At 39.9% G+C, this 17,591-nt stretch overlaps 1 protein-coding gene across 2 annotated transcripts in view; it reads left to right on the top strand.

Moving 5' to 3' along the window:
• The window catches only part of Bub1 (BUB1 mitotic checkpoint serine/threonine kinase), a 49,457-nt gene that overhangs the window by 11,189 nt on the left and 20,677 nt on the right, over positions 1-17,591 (top strand). The window contains exons 10-17 of one of the 2 annotated variants that reach the window (XM_046462837.2): positions 6,976-7,208; positions 8,613-8,671; positions 9,914-10,042; positions 10,135-10,245; positions 10,990-11,086; positions 11,992-12,073; positions 15,340-15,514; positions 16,597-16,684. In XM_046462837.2, the coding sequence (XP_046318793.1) occupies positions 6,976-7,208; positions 8,613-8,671; positions 9,914-10,042; positions 10,135-10,245; positions 10,990-11,086; positions 11,992-12,073; positions 15,340-15,514; positions 16,597-16,684 (974 nt within the window). Of the gene's footprint in view, positions 1-6,975; positions 7,209-8,597; positions 8,672-9,913; positions 10,043-10,134; positions 10,246-10,989; positions 11,087-11,991; positions 12,074-15,339; positions 15,515-16,596; positions 16,685-17,591 lie in introns of both variants that reach the window. The other variant, XM_046462836.2, reaches the window with a different exon arrangement.

The raw sequence follows: 17,591 nt of genomic DNA, 5'->3' as shown, positions 1-17,591 counted from the left end.
AATGTTTATTTCAATTTTTATATAACTTGTGTTTTCCCTTGATAGATGTAAGCAGTTGTTAAAATAATTGTCTCATTGTTTTGTTTTTATGTATTTTCTTGCTACTTATCAGTCATCTATCCCCCAATTCTGAAGAAACTTAAAATATTCATCAATCACATCCAATATATCAGATGCACTCCCATTCCCTTTTCTTGGCCAGATGTCTCCCAGAGCCTCTGAGGAGTGGTTCTTCCTGCTTCTCTCTGGTGGTATATCCCTGATTCACATGCCATTGCTTTTCCTTAAGGTCCCCATTTTAAAGGTATACAATCTCTCATAACTTTTTTAAAAAGCATGTGTGAGGGGTTAAGTTTTTGAGATCTCTTGCTTTTTTAATGGTGTCTTTGTTCTACCCTCACACTGGTTGATGGTTTGACTAGAACTGTTCTAAAAGGAAATCATTTTCCCTCAAGTCATTTTGGATTTTATGCAGTACTAGAGATTGAACCCAGGGTTACTTTACCACTGAGCTATATTCTCAGCGCATTTTCTGTTGGTTTGCTTTTGATCTTGGAACAGGGTCTGTTAAGTTGTCTAGGCTGGCCTTGACCTGGCAATCCTCTTGCCTCAGCCTCCCTTAGAGTTTTCAGAGGCATTGCCCGTTGCCTTTTGGCTTCTACCATTGGTATTGGAAAGTCCTGGATCATTCTGACTCTCGGTTTTACAAATGTAATCCCTGTTGTTCTTGGGAAACGTGTTGTAACAAAACAAATGTGATGCACAGCTCTGTCCCTCCATCATACTCAGTACCCTAAGGGTCTGGTCCTCCAGGTCCTTTTATGGGATTTTCCTGTGTAGAGGTGGCATGAAGATGTACTTTCCAAAATGAATTGCCAGTTGTCCATAAATCATTTATTGACCAGCTCAGCCCCTTTATTCAAAATATCTTTATCACATACTAAGTTTTTATATTACAAAATCCATTTCTAATATTTGTTTTAGTCACTATCTCTCTTCTTTATACATATATATATATATATATATATATATTTTTTTTTTTTTTACTCTTTTATTGATTTTATTTTTTTAAATACATGACTGCGGAATGCATTACAATTCTTATTACACATAGAGTACAATTTTTCTTATCTTTGTATATAGAGTATGTTCACGCCAATTCATGCCTTTATATATGTACCTTTTTTTGCATTACAGTTCTTATTACACATATATACCACAGTTTTTCATATCTGTTCATATATATAAAGTATGTTGACACACAATTCGTGTCTTCATACATGTACTTTGGATAATGATGTCCATCATATTCCACTGCCCTTGCTAATCCCTTGCCCCCTCCCTTTCTCCAATCCCCATAAAAACAAATGAGGAGTCTGACTTATAGTGGGGTAGGGAGGGGGAGCATGGGAGGATTAGGTGAATTCTGGATAGAGAAGAGGAGTGAGAGTATATCTCTTCTTGATCTTTCCATATTGTATATATGCTATAGCTTTCCTATTTTGCTCTCTGGTAGAGAAAGTCTCTGATTATTCTTTTTAAAATATTTTCTTCAGAACTGAATATTGGTCAAGCATCTCTGAAATCTGGAAAGCTCCCAAATCTGAAACTTTTGAAGTGTCATGTCCTATTCTCAGAAAGTTGTGGATATGAGAGCATTTCAGATTGCAAATCTTTGAATAAGGGATGCATGCTTAACTAGTCTATGAAAATATTCCCAAAATCTGAAAAATTTTGAAACCTGACACTTTTCTAATTCCAAGCATTTTATATAAGCAATATGTAAGTAAACCTGTATTACAATTATTTTTTCTGTTCTTTTATTTATTTATTTTTTTATTTTTATTTTTTATTATTAGTTGTTCAAAACATTGCATAGTTCTTGACATATCATATTTCATACATTTGATTCAATTGGATTATGAACTCCCATTTTTACCCCGTATACAGATTGCAGAATCTCATCTGTGACACATCCACGTTTTTACATATTGCCATACTAGTGTCTGTTGTATTCTGCTGCCTTTCCTATCCTCTACTATCCCCCCTCCCCTCCCCTCCCCTCCCATCTTCTCTCTCTACCCCATCTACTGTCATTCATTTCTCTCTCTCCTTTTTTTTTTTACCCTTTCCCCTCACTTCCTCTTATATGTAATTTTGTATAACAATGAAGGTCTCCTTCCATTTCCATGCAATTTCCCTTCTCTCTCCCTTTCCCTCCTACCTCTCGTCCCTGTTTAATGTTAATCTTCTTCTTATGCTTTTCCTCCCTGCTCTGTTTTTAGTTGCTCTCCTTATATCAAAGAAGACATTTGGCATTTGTTTTTTAGGGATTGGCTAGCCTCACTTAGCATAATCTGCTCTAATGCCATCCATTTCCCTGCAAATGCCATGATTTTATCATTTTTTAGTGCAGAGTAATACTCCATTGTGTATAAATGCCACATTTTTTTTAATCCATTCATCTATTGAAGGGCATCTAGGTTGGTTCCACAGTCTAGCTATTGTGAATTGTGCTGCTATGAACATCGATGTAGCAGTATCCCTATAATACGCTCTTTTAAGGTCTTTAGGGAATAGTCCGAGAAGGGCAATAGCTGGGTCAAATGGTGGTTCCATTCCCAGCTTTCCAAGGAATGTCCATACTGCTTTCCAAATTGGCCACACCAATTTGCAGTCCCACCAGCAATGTACAAGTGTACCCTTTTCCCCACATCCTCGCCAGCACTTGTTGTTTGACTTCATAATGGCTGCCAATCTTACTGGAGTGAGATGGTATCTTGGGGTGGTTTTGATTTGCATTTCTCTGACTGCTAGAGATGGTGAGCATTTTTTCATGTACTTGTTGATTGATTGTATGTCCTCCTCTGAGAAGTGTCTGTTCAGGTCCTTGGCCCATTTGTTGATTGGGTTATTTGTTTTCTTATTGTTTAATTTTTTTTTTTTTTTTAAGAGAGAGAGAGAGAGAATTTTTGATATTTATTTATTTTTTAGTTCTCAGCGGACACAACATCTTTGTTTGTATGTGGTGCTGAGGATCGAACCCGGGCCACACGCATGCCAGGCGAGCGTGCTACCACTTGAGCCACATCCCCAGCCCCTATTGTTTAATTTTTTGAGTTCTTAGTATACTCTGGATATTAGGGCTCTATCTGAAGTGTGAAGAGTAAAAATTTGTTCCCAGGATGTAGGCTCCCTATTTACCTCTCTTATTGTTTCTCTTGCTGAGAAAAAACTTTTTAGTTTGAGTAAGTCCCATTTGTTGATTCTTGTTTTTAACTCTTCTGCTATGGGTGTCCTATTAAGGAATTTGGAGCCTGACCCCACAATATGTAGATGGGAGCCAACTTTTTCTTCTATCAGACACAGAGTCTCTGATTTGATATCAAGCTCCTTGATCCCTTTTGAGTTAACTTTTGTGCATGGTGAGAGAAAGGGATTCAGTTTCATTTTGTTGCATATGGATTTCCAGTTTTCCCAACACCATTTGTTGAAGATGCTATCCTTCCTCCATTGCATGCTTTTAGCCCCTTTGTCAAATATAAGATAGTTGTAATTTTGTAGATTGGTCTCTGTGTCCTCTATTCTGTACCATTGGTCCACCCGCCTGTTTTGGTACCAGTACCATGCTGTTTTTGTTACTATTGCTCTGTAGTATAGTTTGAAGTCTGGTATCGCTATACCGCCTGATTCACTCTTCCTGCTTGGAATTGCTTTTGCTATTCTGGGTCTTTTATTTTTCCATATGAATTTCATGATTGCTTTATCTATTTCTACAAGAAATGCCATTGGGATTTTGATTGGCATTGCATTAAACCTAAAGAGAACTTTTGGTAATATCGCCATTTTGATGATGTTAGTTCTGCTTATCCATGAACAGGGTATATTTTTCCATCTTCTAAGATCTTCTTCTATTTCTTTCTTTAGGGTTCTGTAGTTTTCATTGTATAAATCTTTCACCTCTTTTGTTAGGTTGATTCCCAAGTATTTTTTTTTTTTTTTGAGGATATTGTGAATGGGGTGGTTGCCCTCATTTCCATTTCAGAGGATTTGTCGCTGATATACAGGAATGCCTTTGATTTATGCGTGTTGATTTTATATCCTGCCACTTTGCTGAATTCATTTATTAGCTCTAATAGTTTCTTTGTAGAGCCTTTTGGGTCTGCTAGGTATAGAATCATATCATCTGCAAATAGTGATAATTTAAGTTCTTCTTTTCCTATTTTGATGCCTTTAATTTCTTTCGTCTGTCTAATGGCTCTGGCCAGTGTTTCGAGAACTATGTTGAACAGAAGTGGTGAGAGAGGGCATCCCTGTCTTGTTCCAGATTTTAGAGGGAATGCCTTCAGTTTTTCTCCATTCAGAATGATGCTAGCCTGAGGCTTAGCATAGATTGCTTTTACAATATTGAGGTATGTTCCTGTTATCCCTAGTTTTTCTAGTGTTTTGAACATAAAGGGATGCTGTACTTTATCGAATGCTTTTTCTGCATCTATCGAGATGATCATATGGTTCTTATCTTTAAGTCTATTGATGTGGTGAAAAACATTTATTGATTTCCGTATATTGAACCATCCTTGCATCCCAGGGATGAATCCTACTTGATCATGATGCACGATCTTTTTGATATGTTTCTGTGTCCGATTTGCCATAATTTTATTGAGGATTTTTGCATCTAGGTTCATTAGAGATATTGGTCTGTAGTTTTCTTTCTTTGAAGTGTCTTTATCTAGTTTAGGAATCAGGGTGATGATGGCCTCGTAGAATGAATTTGGAAGTTCTTCCTCTTTTTCTATTTCCTGAAATAGCTTGAAAAGTATTGGTATTAGTTCTTCTTTAAAGGTTTTGTAAAACTCTGCTGTATACCCATCCGGTCCTGGGCTTTTCTTAGTTGGTAGTCTTTCGATGGCTTCTTCTGTTTCCTCACTTGATATTGGTCTGTTTAGGTTGTGTATATCCCCCAGACTCAATCTGGGCAGATCATATGCCTTAAGAAATTTATCGATGCCTTCACTGTCTTCTATTTTATTGGAGTATAAGGATTAAAAATAATTTCCAATTATCTTCTTTATTTCTGTAGTGTCTGTTGTGATATTGCCTTTTTCATCCCGTATGCTAGTAATTTGAGTTCTCTCTCTTCTTCTTTTCGTTAGCATGGCTAAGGGTCTGTCGATCTTATTTATTTTTTCAAAGAACCAACTTTTAGTTTTGTCAATTTTTTCAGTTGTTTCTTTTGTTTCAATTTCATTGATTTCAGCTCTGATTTTAATTATTTCTTGCCTTCTACTACTTTTGCTATTGTTTTGCTCTTCTTTTTCTAGGGTTTTGAGATGAAGTGCGAGATCATTTATTTGTTGGTTTTTTCTTTTTTTAAGGAATGAACTCCAAGCAATGAATTTTCCTCTTAGAACTGCTTTCATTGTGTCCCATAGATTCCAATATGTTGTGTCTGTTGGGATAGAGGGAGTAAGAAGGAGAAAAACAAATAACAAAGAAAGAAAGAGAAAAAAGAGAGCGGGAAAAAGAAAATAAGAGAAAAAAGAAAAGAAATAAAAGTGGGGGAGGGAGGTGGGGCATATGCAATTCCTCCATATTATATTATTCTAGTGATTCAGTCGTTAAAGACCTTTTTCATGCACAATTCTTGGTTTCACATATGTTGAGGTTGCAAGGACCAGAGGGGGAAGGGTAGAGGAGACTGGATGAATGGATGAAAAGAGAGAGAGAAGAGAAAAAAAGAAAGCAAAAAAAATGTCTCTCAGAACTCTGTTTTGTTTTCTTCCAGTTGGTGGCATTGTCAATTCCTAGCTTGAGTCTGGGTTCAGGGTGGTGGTGGTAGTCAGTGTGAGAGGACTTGAGCTTCCACCTGTGGCCTCTCTACTCTTATTCTCTGAGATGTAAACCAGGTGCCTGATCCGCTGCAGAACCGAACTGGTAGCCACGCCCACCGGTTGATGGGTTTTAAGGGATGGTGGGATTTTCCAAGATGAGTTCCATCAGTTTTTCTCATAAGGTGTTTGATGAGGTGGGGGGTGTTGGGGAGACCTTATGTTTGTCCAGAGCTCGGTCAGGTGACCGCATGGGCAGGCAGCTGGGCCCCTCCTCCAGTTGGGGTGGTCTGTCTACTGTGCAGGCGGGCCACTAGGCCCCTTTTCCAGGTTGCATGGTCTGCCTACCCCAGGCGGCGGCTAGGCCCCTCCTCTAGTTGAGGTGGTCTGTCTACCGCGCAGGTAGGCAGCTGGGCCCTTACTCCAGTTGGGGTGGTCTGCCTACCGCCAGGCGGGAGGCTGGGCTCCTCCTCCAGTTGGGGTGTACAATTATTTTTGATTTGTACTAATTTAGTAGGTAGGAAAATGGTGTAGGTCGTTTTAAGTTATATTCTTTGATAACTAGTGATATTGTTTAAAACAATATTCTAGACATTTGATGTTTTTCCTAACAATTTGTAAAATTACTTTTCGGGCAAGGAATTACCCCTTCTGTCTTTTAACTTGGTAACATTAGTTCTAGTCTATGTACTTGTGAGTAGAAAAACAAAGACCTTTAGTCTAATCCTTCCCACCATGAACCCTGTTTCTGAGGCAGTTCATATACACATGTCCTATTCAGGAAGACGACGCTGCCTATCAAGGGTAGTTTAACAGAACACCATTGTGAGCTTTTGGTAACATTGATTTATTGGTTTTTTTCCCTCAGTTTAATAAAGAGAAACAAGACACTTCTTAAATACTGATATGACTGCTGAGGCTGGTTATTTTTCAATGGTTAGAAATGTGAGTGGCAGTCACAGCCGGGGTTGGAAGCAACAAAGCATTCGTTATGTTTTAGAGTGGTCTTTTTTCGTTACTGTTGAAAACTTCCAGGTGTTTTAAAGCACCTGGAAGGATAAGGGTCACATGCTTTGAAAGCTCTAATACATGATAATAACATTCTGGTCTTTGTGGTTTATTTTTGTTTCTTTTTTTGGCATAAAAGGTGGATTCAGCATGTGTGGGGCTAGGCACAGGTGCTCAGTGGGAACTTGGAGCTCGATGTCTTCCGTCACTCAATCAGCAAACCCCAAAGAACTTGGGCGAGAAGCCCAGAGAGGTGCCTCCTGTTGTTCCTCCTGCGGCAGATGCTGTTCCTCCTGCTTTGGTGTCCCCAGCAGTGTGCCAGAGCATAGCTCCTCCTACTCTTTTGACAGCCCAGCCAGTGACAGAGTCCAGGTAAGTCAAAGCCAGTCCTGGAGATGAGAGTGGTGTAAATGGCATCTGTCAGCTTCTTTTTTATGACCTGCAGTATCAAGAGCATTATGTAAGAGATGGGGTATCTCTATTAAAAAATGTTTTTCTTGCAGTACTGGAAATTGAACCTGAGGGTGCTTTATCGCTGAGCAACATCCTCATCTCTTTTTTGCTTTTGTTGTTCCTGAGAGTATGTACTAAGCTCTGAGGCTGGCCTCAAACTTGGGCTTCTCTTGGCTCAGCCTCTTGAGTAGCTGAGATTACAGGTGTGTGCCACCATACCCAGCTAAAATGATTTACATCAATATGTTGTTGAAAAAAATTATCAAAACATTGAGCCCCAAACTTTCAAACATGTATATTTTATATCTCTTTAGAGGGATCTATCCCTCTTCTAGATTTTAGATTTGTCTTCATACTTTTCTTCTGAATTATAAATTAAAATTTCCTGAAACTCAATTCACTCTGTATTTGAAGAATAAACACTATAGTTGGAATTGCCTTTTGCCTCCTGGCTGTGGCCAAGGCCTGCAGGGGTCATTACTCCAGGCAATGGCTGGCATGCCCTCATACTCCTTTTGTCCTCCCACGGAGCAGTATGGGATCGATGTTTGTGACTCCGTGTCACAAGCCACCTCCACACTATTGTGAAAGTTTTTTCCCCAATTTTGAGAGTTTTCTGGGTTTCAGATATTAGAATTAATGTCACATCACTTGTGTTTGTTTTTATCTTCAGTCACTTTGACTGTCTTGTAACTTGTGATTTGATACGATATTGTTTAATTAAAAGTGTTTTGTGCTTTTTACTTCACATTTTAATGACATTCCTTAAGGGAATCCAAGGCAGTATGAGGCGAGGCCCCTGCCCCTAGTGTACTTAACCACAGCTTTAATGCAAGTGGTTTTCATAGCTTTATTATCTTTGTTGGTAGCCATTGTTTTAAAATCTGGATGTTAGCCTGTGGCTGTGGGCTCATCAGAAAGGTATTTGCTCAGCTGAAGCACATCGGTGCCTCCACCTTGTTGGGCATCAGTGCCCAGTCAGCCCCTTTTGCTGTACAGCAAATGAGCCCATTGGAACTAGGAAGCCATTGTCCTGTCCTGCCACAGGGAGGGCTGGTTGTTGTGGTGCCGAGACACAGAAGTGACACGACATACTAGTGTTCCATGCCTGGCCTTTATCTGTAAGAGTGTTTTCCTCAAAAAGAACTGAAGAGAAAAAACATTTCATTCATTTACACTGTGGATCTAAGCAGCTCCATCTGTGTTTCAGCAACAGGCTGTGATTGTTGACCAGCTTCTTTTACTATTATTTCTTGAGAGTTAATGAGAAACTCTCTTGTAAGGCATGTTGATTCTTGTGTGTCTCAGGGTTTTCTCTTCCAGATGTGTGAGTCAGAGTGCTCATGGATTCCAGCCACAGAGTGGAGCAGAAACCAAAGAAGGTGAGCTTCATGGGGGTCTCTTCATCCTGGCCTGCTGGGGCACTCCTTGGGCTGTACTGGGGCTATAGGACAGGAAGCCTTCTGACCTTACTAAACATAAGCATTAGCAATCCTCTTCTTAGAAGCCAGGGGTTATTTCAGCCCCAGACTATTGAAAACAATGGTATTAATTGTAAATATCTTATCAGTTCAGAGTTCCTTGAAAGATTAATTTATGCAAGTTTTTCTATTAACTTTCTTAGTACATTAATCTAAAATGAGTCATGTTAGTTGGGTCGAGTGAGAAAGGTGATTCAAAGTTTAACTATGAATACTGTTCTCCTGTCTGGCACCACACTGGAAGTGTGTGCATAGTTTATTAAATTACCTGGGACAGTGTGGGTGTTCACTTCCCCCTGCAGGTGGCTGTGGCATTCTTTCCATTGACTATTAATGAGGGTGGGGCCCTCTGAAACAGCTGGAGACTCATTCTATTCAATTGAGACTTGGTGTGTGCCTGCTGGATGCTGGGCACCAACCATTCTACATCGTTAGAGATGTAATCTTGACAAAACAATGAAAAACCCCCCAGGAATGAAAGGGCTAATATTGAAGTAAGGGGTTAGATTTCAGAGAAGGTGAACAGGGAAGATGCTGGTGAGGGTGATGCCTGCATAGAGGAATAGGGAGGGAGCTACCCATACAGCCACCTCGGAGAACCAGTTTTCAAGCAGAGGAACTGCAGATGCAGAGCCCCCAGGCAGGATTATCCCTGGTGTTCTAAGCACAGTAAAGAGGCCAGAGCTTCAGGGCGATCAGGGCAAAGAGGAATACACTGAAACCTGAGCAAGCAGGGCCCAGGCTGTGCGGGCCTTGTACACCACTGGCTCAAGCTGAGTGGGATGGAAAGTGGTCTAGGACTGACAGTGGGGGGTGGTGGTTACTCTCTGACCACAAGCAGATAGTACTTGAGACATGGTGGAGCTCAGGATGCTACCTGTGACAAAACTCTAACTGGTTTGATCTCAGGCCAAACACCCGGTGTCTTTGAGCCTTCGCTTTATTTTGTGTGAAACTGATTCTTGCCTCACCTACTTCATGTATTCTTACAAAGATAAGTATGCGGGTCTGGAGTGATGATTATGGACAATTACAGTTACCACGGTAACCTGGTCTAATTGTAGTAAGTTATTGCAGTTGTGTGCCTTCTAACATGTTTTAAATGACCTGATGACCGTGCACTTGGTCCTGTTCCTTTGCCAGTGTTTGAAACGCACAAGGTGGCCAGCGCAAGTTCTTTCCATGCGACTCCAAACACGTCACTGGGAGTGGTTCAGGCAACACCCTCCAGAGCCCAGCCCTCGCCCACGGTGCACACCAAGGAAGCACTGGGTAAAGCCTTTTATTTGAATGGTAGCACCTTAAACTATAAAAAATTTAAACTCTTTTGCAATCTGTTGATGGATATTCTTTCTGGTTTTTAGGTTTCATCATGAATATGTTCCAGGCTCCTACACTTCCTGATGTTTCTGATGACAAAGATGAATGGCCATCTCTAGACCAAAATGAAGATGCATTTGAAGCCCAGTTTCAAAGTAATAATTTATTTGAAAGCTAATTGGTGCATAGTACTGTGGGTGGAGCCCAGGCATTGTCAGGGATTACCTAAGATGTGGCCCTGCCTTGGTCATCACAGAAAGTGCATGAAATAGAAGTGTGGCAGAGTTGGACAAGGTTTCAATGCGTGTGGTAGAGTTGGGGTTTGCTGTTTGTTGGGTTGGATTAGGTGGGTTGGGTTACTATAACAGTGATAACTAAAGGAGGATAAAATCCCCATGGGGAGGTACATCAGGAAGAGCTGAGTAGTCCAGGAGTGATTTGAGGCCTTCTTGGTAGAAAAGTGGCCAGGTTATGGTTGGAGGCCAGCAACTAGCCCTCTTACCTAGGGCCAGGGGATTCATGCTGGGAGCCAGAGATTGTAATAAAGATCAGTAGGATCCCTTTGGAGTTGAGAAGAAATTTTTCTTAAAGCAAATGAAAACTAAAACCACTGAGAGCTTTTAGAGAATGACTCAGGTGATAATAGAAGTGTCATAGGAGACTGATGAGCTGTGTTCTTGATGTGTGGCAGTAATTTGGGACCTGAGGCTGCCCAGTGATCATAGTTAAATCACTTCATCCTACTACAAAGTGACTTGCCTTACTACCTAGTATTTAAAAACTTCTTTTCTATAAGCTTCTCCCCTCTACCTCCCACTTCATTTGTAGTTGAAGTTTTAGCGTAAAGTGTCATGTTTTTCCTAGAACAGTCATGAAATAGTTTTTTTATTCTCTTGCAGAAAATGCAAATTCTTCTGGGGCTTGGGGAGTCAATAAAGTTGTCGCTTTGACATCTGCTTTTCCTATTTTTGAAGATGGAAACAAAGAAAATTATGGGTAAAGAAACATCAAGTTAATATATCACTGGGGGGACACATGTCATAGTGCCACAGGATGCCTGGAGGTGCCTGCAGGACTCAAGATGGTGAGGCAGCGGGGAGGGAACTTGGGCTGTCGGCCAGGATGGTCTGGTTCTGGCCCAGCTCTGCACTGACAAGCCTTTCCACCAACAGCTGGGAGCTTGTTGCCAGTGTTCTGCAGAGCCACAGTGCTGTGCATGAGTTCCAGGAGGGCAGAGCTCCAGGTGAAAGCACAGTAGGAAAAGGAAAGCATTAGAAGTTGTCAAAGAACAGGATTCTCTGGTTTGAAATTGTTTCAGAATGTAGAGGAATCAGTGCAGGTGTCCGTACTGTGCTGTTTACATTTGCAGGATTGATAAGTGGGAAAGGAGGCGGCTTACACTGGGTAACGCTGCAGAGAGAATGTTTTAAGGCAGAGGCACATGATACTAGAGAGTGGAGTTAATAGTTTAAACTATGGGAAAAGAAATATCTGGGTGAATTACAAGGGTCTTGGTATGGAGGAAGTTCACACCGAGGCAGAATGGAGAAAGCATGACCAGCATGCAGAGAGAAGTTCCCTATCTCAGCCAGGCACTGGGAAAAGAGCTAAGGTGTTGCAAGGCATCAAGGTATTTTATTGGCCATGCTCCTAATTGTTCTTTTGTTCCTAAAAAAAACTGTAACAATTTAAAAACTGTAACAAAAATTGCATTTTCTACCCTCTCTTTGGTAACTTTTAGTCAACTTATATTTACATAGTCAATTCACTTTTTCTGGAAGTGCAAAAGTAAGAAACCCCTTACTAAATGAGGGGAGAATCTTTCTAACATTAGATCAAGTGGTAGCATTTATTTCATCACCATATTTTACTGTTTTTAATTTTATAAATCTTTTCCTTAGGTTACCACAGCCTAAAAATAAGCCCACAGGAGCCAGGACCTTTGGAGAACGCTCTAGCAGCAGAATTCCTTCAAAACCAAATGTAAGCCAATCTCTACTTCATCTGAAACAGATCTGCCAACCGCTCCACTTAATTTTACCAAGTGATTATGGTATGATGTATATAAAACCAAAATATATTGTACGAAGTAGAATATTGTTATTCTACTTGTTAGAATACTTGTTATTGTTCTAATATTGCTAGAATATTGTTCAACAATTATTTGGATACCTGTGATGTGCCAGATATCTAATATGTATAGGAAATAAAAATGTATTTGATATGATCCTTGCCCTCAAAGAGCCTTCCCTCTAGTAAGAACAAGCCACCTGGGGATATTTGTTTTTCCTAGACGGAGGAAGTGAGGCCTACAGTGGAATATCAGTGAGAAACCCAGCAAATCTGAATCCAGCTGAGATGGACCATCTTCAACACAGCTCAGCAGGCACCCTTCACTGCCCAGTAGCCCACCGCATTCCACTACAGTGGCCTTTGTGTCCGTCCTCATTGACTTCCACCCTGGCCCTAAGTGTACCCCACAGTGTGCTCGATATCCAGCCCCTGCCTGACCCCGTGGCAGTGAGGCACCATTGAGAGCCACTGGCTCACCAAGCACCTCACTAAGACACCGAGCCCTGACTCCTATTTGTAGTTCCTTGGGGGATTGTTTGGATGAACTATTGCCTGGCTCCCTAATTCCTCTGATGATCTATTGAGCTTAAAATTTTCACAAATAATGAAGTGAATTGCAGACATAGTGCCATCAATTTAAAGGTACATTTTACTGAACTATTCAACAATATGTACTTTTACCAAACCCACAATGCATTTTCCACATATCCTGATGCTAAACATAAGCCAGTACTTTATCTTGTATCACCTGAAGAAGCAATCTGCCAGTTTCGCCTCCATTGGAAGAGATGGTGGATTTTATGAAGACAATGCAGAAGATATAAAAATTATGTGTGAGAACCAAACCCACATAAGTACAGTTATCTCACACTAGACAAAGGCACCATAAGCATACATTGAAGAAAAGATAGCCTCTTAACAAATGGTGCTGGGAAAACTGGAAATCCATCTATAGCAGAATGAAATTGAACTCATATCTACTAGAAGAAAATGTAGGCCCAACTCTTCATCATGTTCACTTAGGAACCAAATAAAAAGCATGAAGCAAAATCAAGAATCAATAAATGAGATGGTGCCAAACTAAGAAGTTTAGCAAAGGAAACAATTGAAAACATGGAGAGAGGGAAAATTCTCTCCCCTACAGAATGAGAGAAAATCTTCTTCACCTGCCACTGAAGTAGAGCATTTCTCCAGCATATGCAAAGAAAATCCAAAAAACATAACACCAAAAAATGAAATAACCCAATCAGTAAATGGTTAAAGGAACAGAACAGGCACTTCACTGAAGAAGAAATACGAAAGGTCAAATCATATATGGAAAAATGATCAACATCTGTAGCAAATAGAGAAATGCAAATTAAAACTACACTGAGATTCCATCTCACTTTAGTCAGAATAGCAATTATCAAGAATACAAGTAACAATAAATGTTGACAAGGATGTGAGGGAAAAGGTCTACATACATTCCTTATGGGACTGCAAATTGGTGCAACCACTCTGGAAAGCAATGTGGAGATCCCTTAGAAAACTTTGAATTAAACTACCATGTGGCCCAGTTATCCCATTCCTCAGTTTATACCCAAAGGACTTAAAAACAGTACTACAGTGACTCAGCCATATCAGTTCACAATAGCTAAGCTATGGAACCAACCTAAGTGTCCTTCAACAGGTGAATGGATAAAGAAAATGTGGTATATTTACACAATGGAACATTACTCAGGTATAAAGAAGAATGAAATTCTGGCATTTGCTGGTAAATGGATGGAACTGGAAACTATCATGTTAAGTGAAATAAGCTGATCCCAAAAAAACAAGGCCAAATATTCTCTCTAATATGTGGATGCTAATACACAATAAAGGTGGGGGGGTGGGGGCAAACAGAAGTTCATTGGATTAGACAAAGGAATGAAGGGAAGGGATGGGAATAGGGAAGACAACAGAATGAATCCAACATAACTTTTCTATGTTCATATATGAATATACAACCAGTATAACTCCACATCAGGTACAACCACAGGAATGGAATCCTAAGTTATACACCATGTATGTATAATATGTCCAAATACGGTCTACTGTCATATGTATCTAAACAAATTAAAAAAATAAAAACCATGGGTGGCATTGTAAGGGCAACCAAAGGGGGTCATGAGCTATGGACCTGACTCAGCAATTTGTCTTTCCCTACAGACTCTAAAAAACTTGATCTGTAATTCTGTTCTTGGAGAAGTGCCTGATTCTAGGGGCTGGGGCAAGAAAAATACAAGATAAGTCTGGAGCATATTGTGCTAGAAAATTAAGGAAGAATTTTGGGTTTTGTTTTTTTCTATAAGAAAACCAAGAAAGATGTGGCATATCAAAAGAATATAGATGCCAACCTGAATGAGCCAATGGCTGAACCTAGAAAAATTTGAACAATAAGTAGAATAAAGTAATATTGAATTATAACCCAAGAAATAAAACAGATATTGATATAAATAAAAGGGAGCAAAGGATAATTCTTCCTTAGAGAAGAATTCCAAGTGATGTGGAAGGCATCATTAGAGTCCCAATAAAATAAATGCTCTAGGCAAGATCCACTAAGGAACAGACATTGGTGAGTAAAACTTCAGGAAGAAACAGGTACTTCTGGAGCCTCAAATATCTCACCACTGTTGATTCTGCGGTGGTTTAACATTTGTCCACAAATGCTTTAATGACATCCTAGAAGGTGGAGTTTAATTTACCTCCCTTGAGTGTGGGCAAGACATTTTTCCCATTCTCTAACAAATAGAGACTGGGAAAAATGGTTTCCCGTGAGGAAACCTCACAGATGCCTTCTCAGTGATTGGGTTTAACCTCACCAGGAACAAGCCACGTGGCTAGCTAGCATGCATCCCCACTGTGTAATGAGAAGGCCCTTTACCCTAAGTTTTCCCCAAAACCTATAATTCATGTGACCCTTGTGTTGTGGTTCCACTGAGATGTATTAAAGATGAGGGGTAAAATGTTTTTTGGAGACAAAATCTCGCTGTGGTGCTCAGGCTGGTCTCAAACTTCACGTGATCCTCTCACTTCAGCCTCCTGAGTGGCACGGATACGTTCTGCACCACTGCACCCAGCTTGAAGTCTTAATGTCTTAAATTTCATAGACAAAACAAGAAGATTGCGATTATTTTTCAGCTCCTCCTTTGTTGTAGGAAGTGCCTCATTCTGAAGAGTTTTTGGATGATTCAACCGTCTGGGGTGTTCGCTGCAACAGAACCCTGGCACCCAGTCCTAAGAGCACAGGGGACTTCACCTCTGCTGCCCAGCTTGCATCTACCCCCTTCCACAAGCTTCCAGCAGACGCAGTGAACAATCTGGAAGATAAAGGTATGCGACATACTTTTTCATTGTCTGTCTTCTACAAACTCAGTTCCTTAGTATTATAGTGTTCTTGAAAATTCAAAGGGGGATGTTCGAAAACCATAAAGGGGCTTGGAATCCATTAATTGTTTTTTTCTTTGGCATACTCTCTTCATAAAGTCCACATATTTTGAAAATTTAATAACAGATCATAGGTAGAAAGGGGGGAAACTTATAGAAGCATATAAAGGCAAATATACAAAGTCCAAACCATTTGTACAGGAGTATGATTATGTTTTTCAAAAGTCAAGAGGGGAGCACTATAGATAATTATTTGAATACTAAAAATACTAAACATGGTTTTTAATTTAATGAATACAAAAATAGCCAATTTTGGTCCTTGATACATTTCTATAAATTTTTATTATTTCAGACATGCAGCCAAGGATACATTACACTTAAAATAATTTTGTTTTTTAGTGTTTTGCTTCAAGGGAATAATGACAAAACTCACAAATAGTCTTTTATTTCTACTGCATCCCAAATATAGCACCCTATATAAAAGAGATTTATGTATCTGAATTGAACCCTGATATGTGGCATTACATTGAGCACAGATAATTATTAGTTTTTTATTACCAACCTACAGTATACATACTATGAGATCTGGGACTTCGGTACCATTTCAGTGACTACCAATTTACCAGCCAAACTCTGTCACTGCTGGTACTTCTTAAAAGCAATAATGAAATAACTGCCAAGGAATTTCACTTCACTAATCTCCTGAACCTGGCTGTGACCTGTCACCCATGCCAGTGACCAGCTGTGTGGTCATCCTGTCTGAAGTGGACTTGCTGCTGCTCTCTGGACTCTTTGTTCTTGAAGGATCATTATAGATCAGATGTCAAAACTGAAGTGCTCCGCTGTACGAGAAGGTTGAGTGATCTTGATTTTCCGCATCTTATCGCACTTTGCCATGGAACACTATTTTGAAATTATAATGAAAGTCATCATATAAAGGAATTCTAGAATTGTAACCATGTCAAATGGTATGCGCGTGCATACACATGCATGTAATGTTTGTGTCTCTCGTTTTTTGTGTATTTCAGAAAACATGATAGCAACGCAGTGCACCCATGTGCCGTTGAGTTCTTGTGTTGAGAATGTGGTGGAGCCCTTGAGAGACAGAAAGTTCAGGTAACTTGCAGTTGTGCCCTTCTCTGCATTTCCACTTGAGCTTTCCTTTTCCAGATGTAAGAGAATGCCTAATCCCATCCTAAACAACTCATAAAGTGCTTATCGATTGGCAGCTTTTAGTCAGAAGGTCCTCTAAGCCCAGTAATGAGCCCCCCACTTGGTATCAGGACAGTGAGAGAAGCAGCTAGGGTGACAGAGTCTGCAATTGACTTGTACTCATTTGGGGATTAGAACTGGAAAGCCTTTTACCAAAAAGAGACCCTGCCATGTGAAGACTGTTGCAGAACTGAGCAAACACAGAATTGCTTTTCATACCCAGTAAAATTGAGAAAATCGATGACTTCCTTTTAAGAGAAGAGAGGGTACTTAAGCCTCCTAAGGAATAAGCAGTAAAGGCAGACTCGGCACCGTAAACCCCACCATGTCTGCACAGGCTATAAACCTCAGAGATCCTAACCAAGGCTGCCACCTTCTGGGTAACTATTTTATTCTAGACACAGTACTTACGCTTTTCCTGGACTCTGTCTTTCAGTTAGTCCTTATAATAACTGAGCTGTGGGGACTATTCTTTCTTTTTCCATTATAGATAAGGAAATTGGGTCTCAGATAAATTATTGATCTAAAGTCATAAGGCTTCAAATGTCTAGAATTGGAGTGTGGATCTGTATTTGTCTGAGTGCTGACCCCTTCTTCTCACTGCCTCTTATCAGAAACCCACAAGGCACAAGTTCAATTAAAAAGCAAAAATCTATTGAATTTGCATTAATTTTATTGTTGATGTTAATCACTTTCTATATGTTTATGTTCATTTATTTTTTTTCTTAAGTAATTTCTGTTCACATCTTTTATCCAATCATTTGTTTATTTGGGTCACAGTTGAATGAGGTTTTTGATAATAAGAGCCATC

The sequence above is a fragment of the Marmota monax genome, unplaced genomic scaffold, assembly GCF_021218885.2.
Source record: "Marmota monax isolate L192 unplaced genomic scaffold, Marmota_monax_Labrador192_F-V1.1 WCK01_AAM20220418_F8-fsc00245, whole genome shotgun sequence".
Lineage (NCBI taxonomy): Eukaryota > Metazoa > Chordata > Mammalia > Rodentia > Sciuridae > Marmota > Marmota monax.
This window is presented reverse-complemented; position numbering and strand designations above follow the sequence as displayed.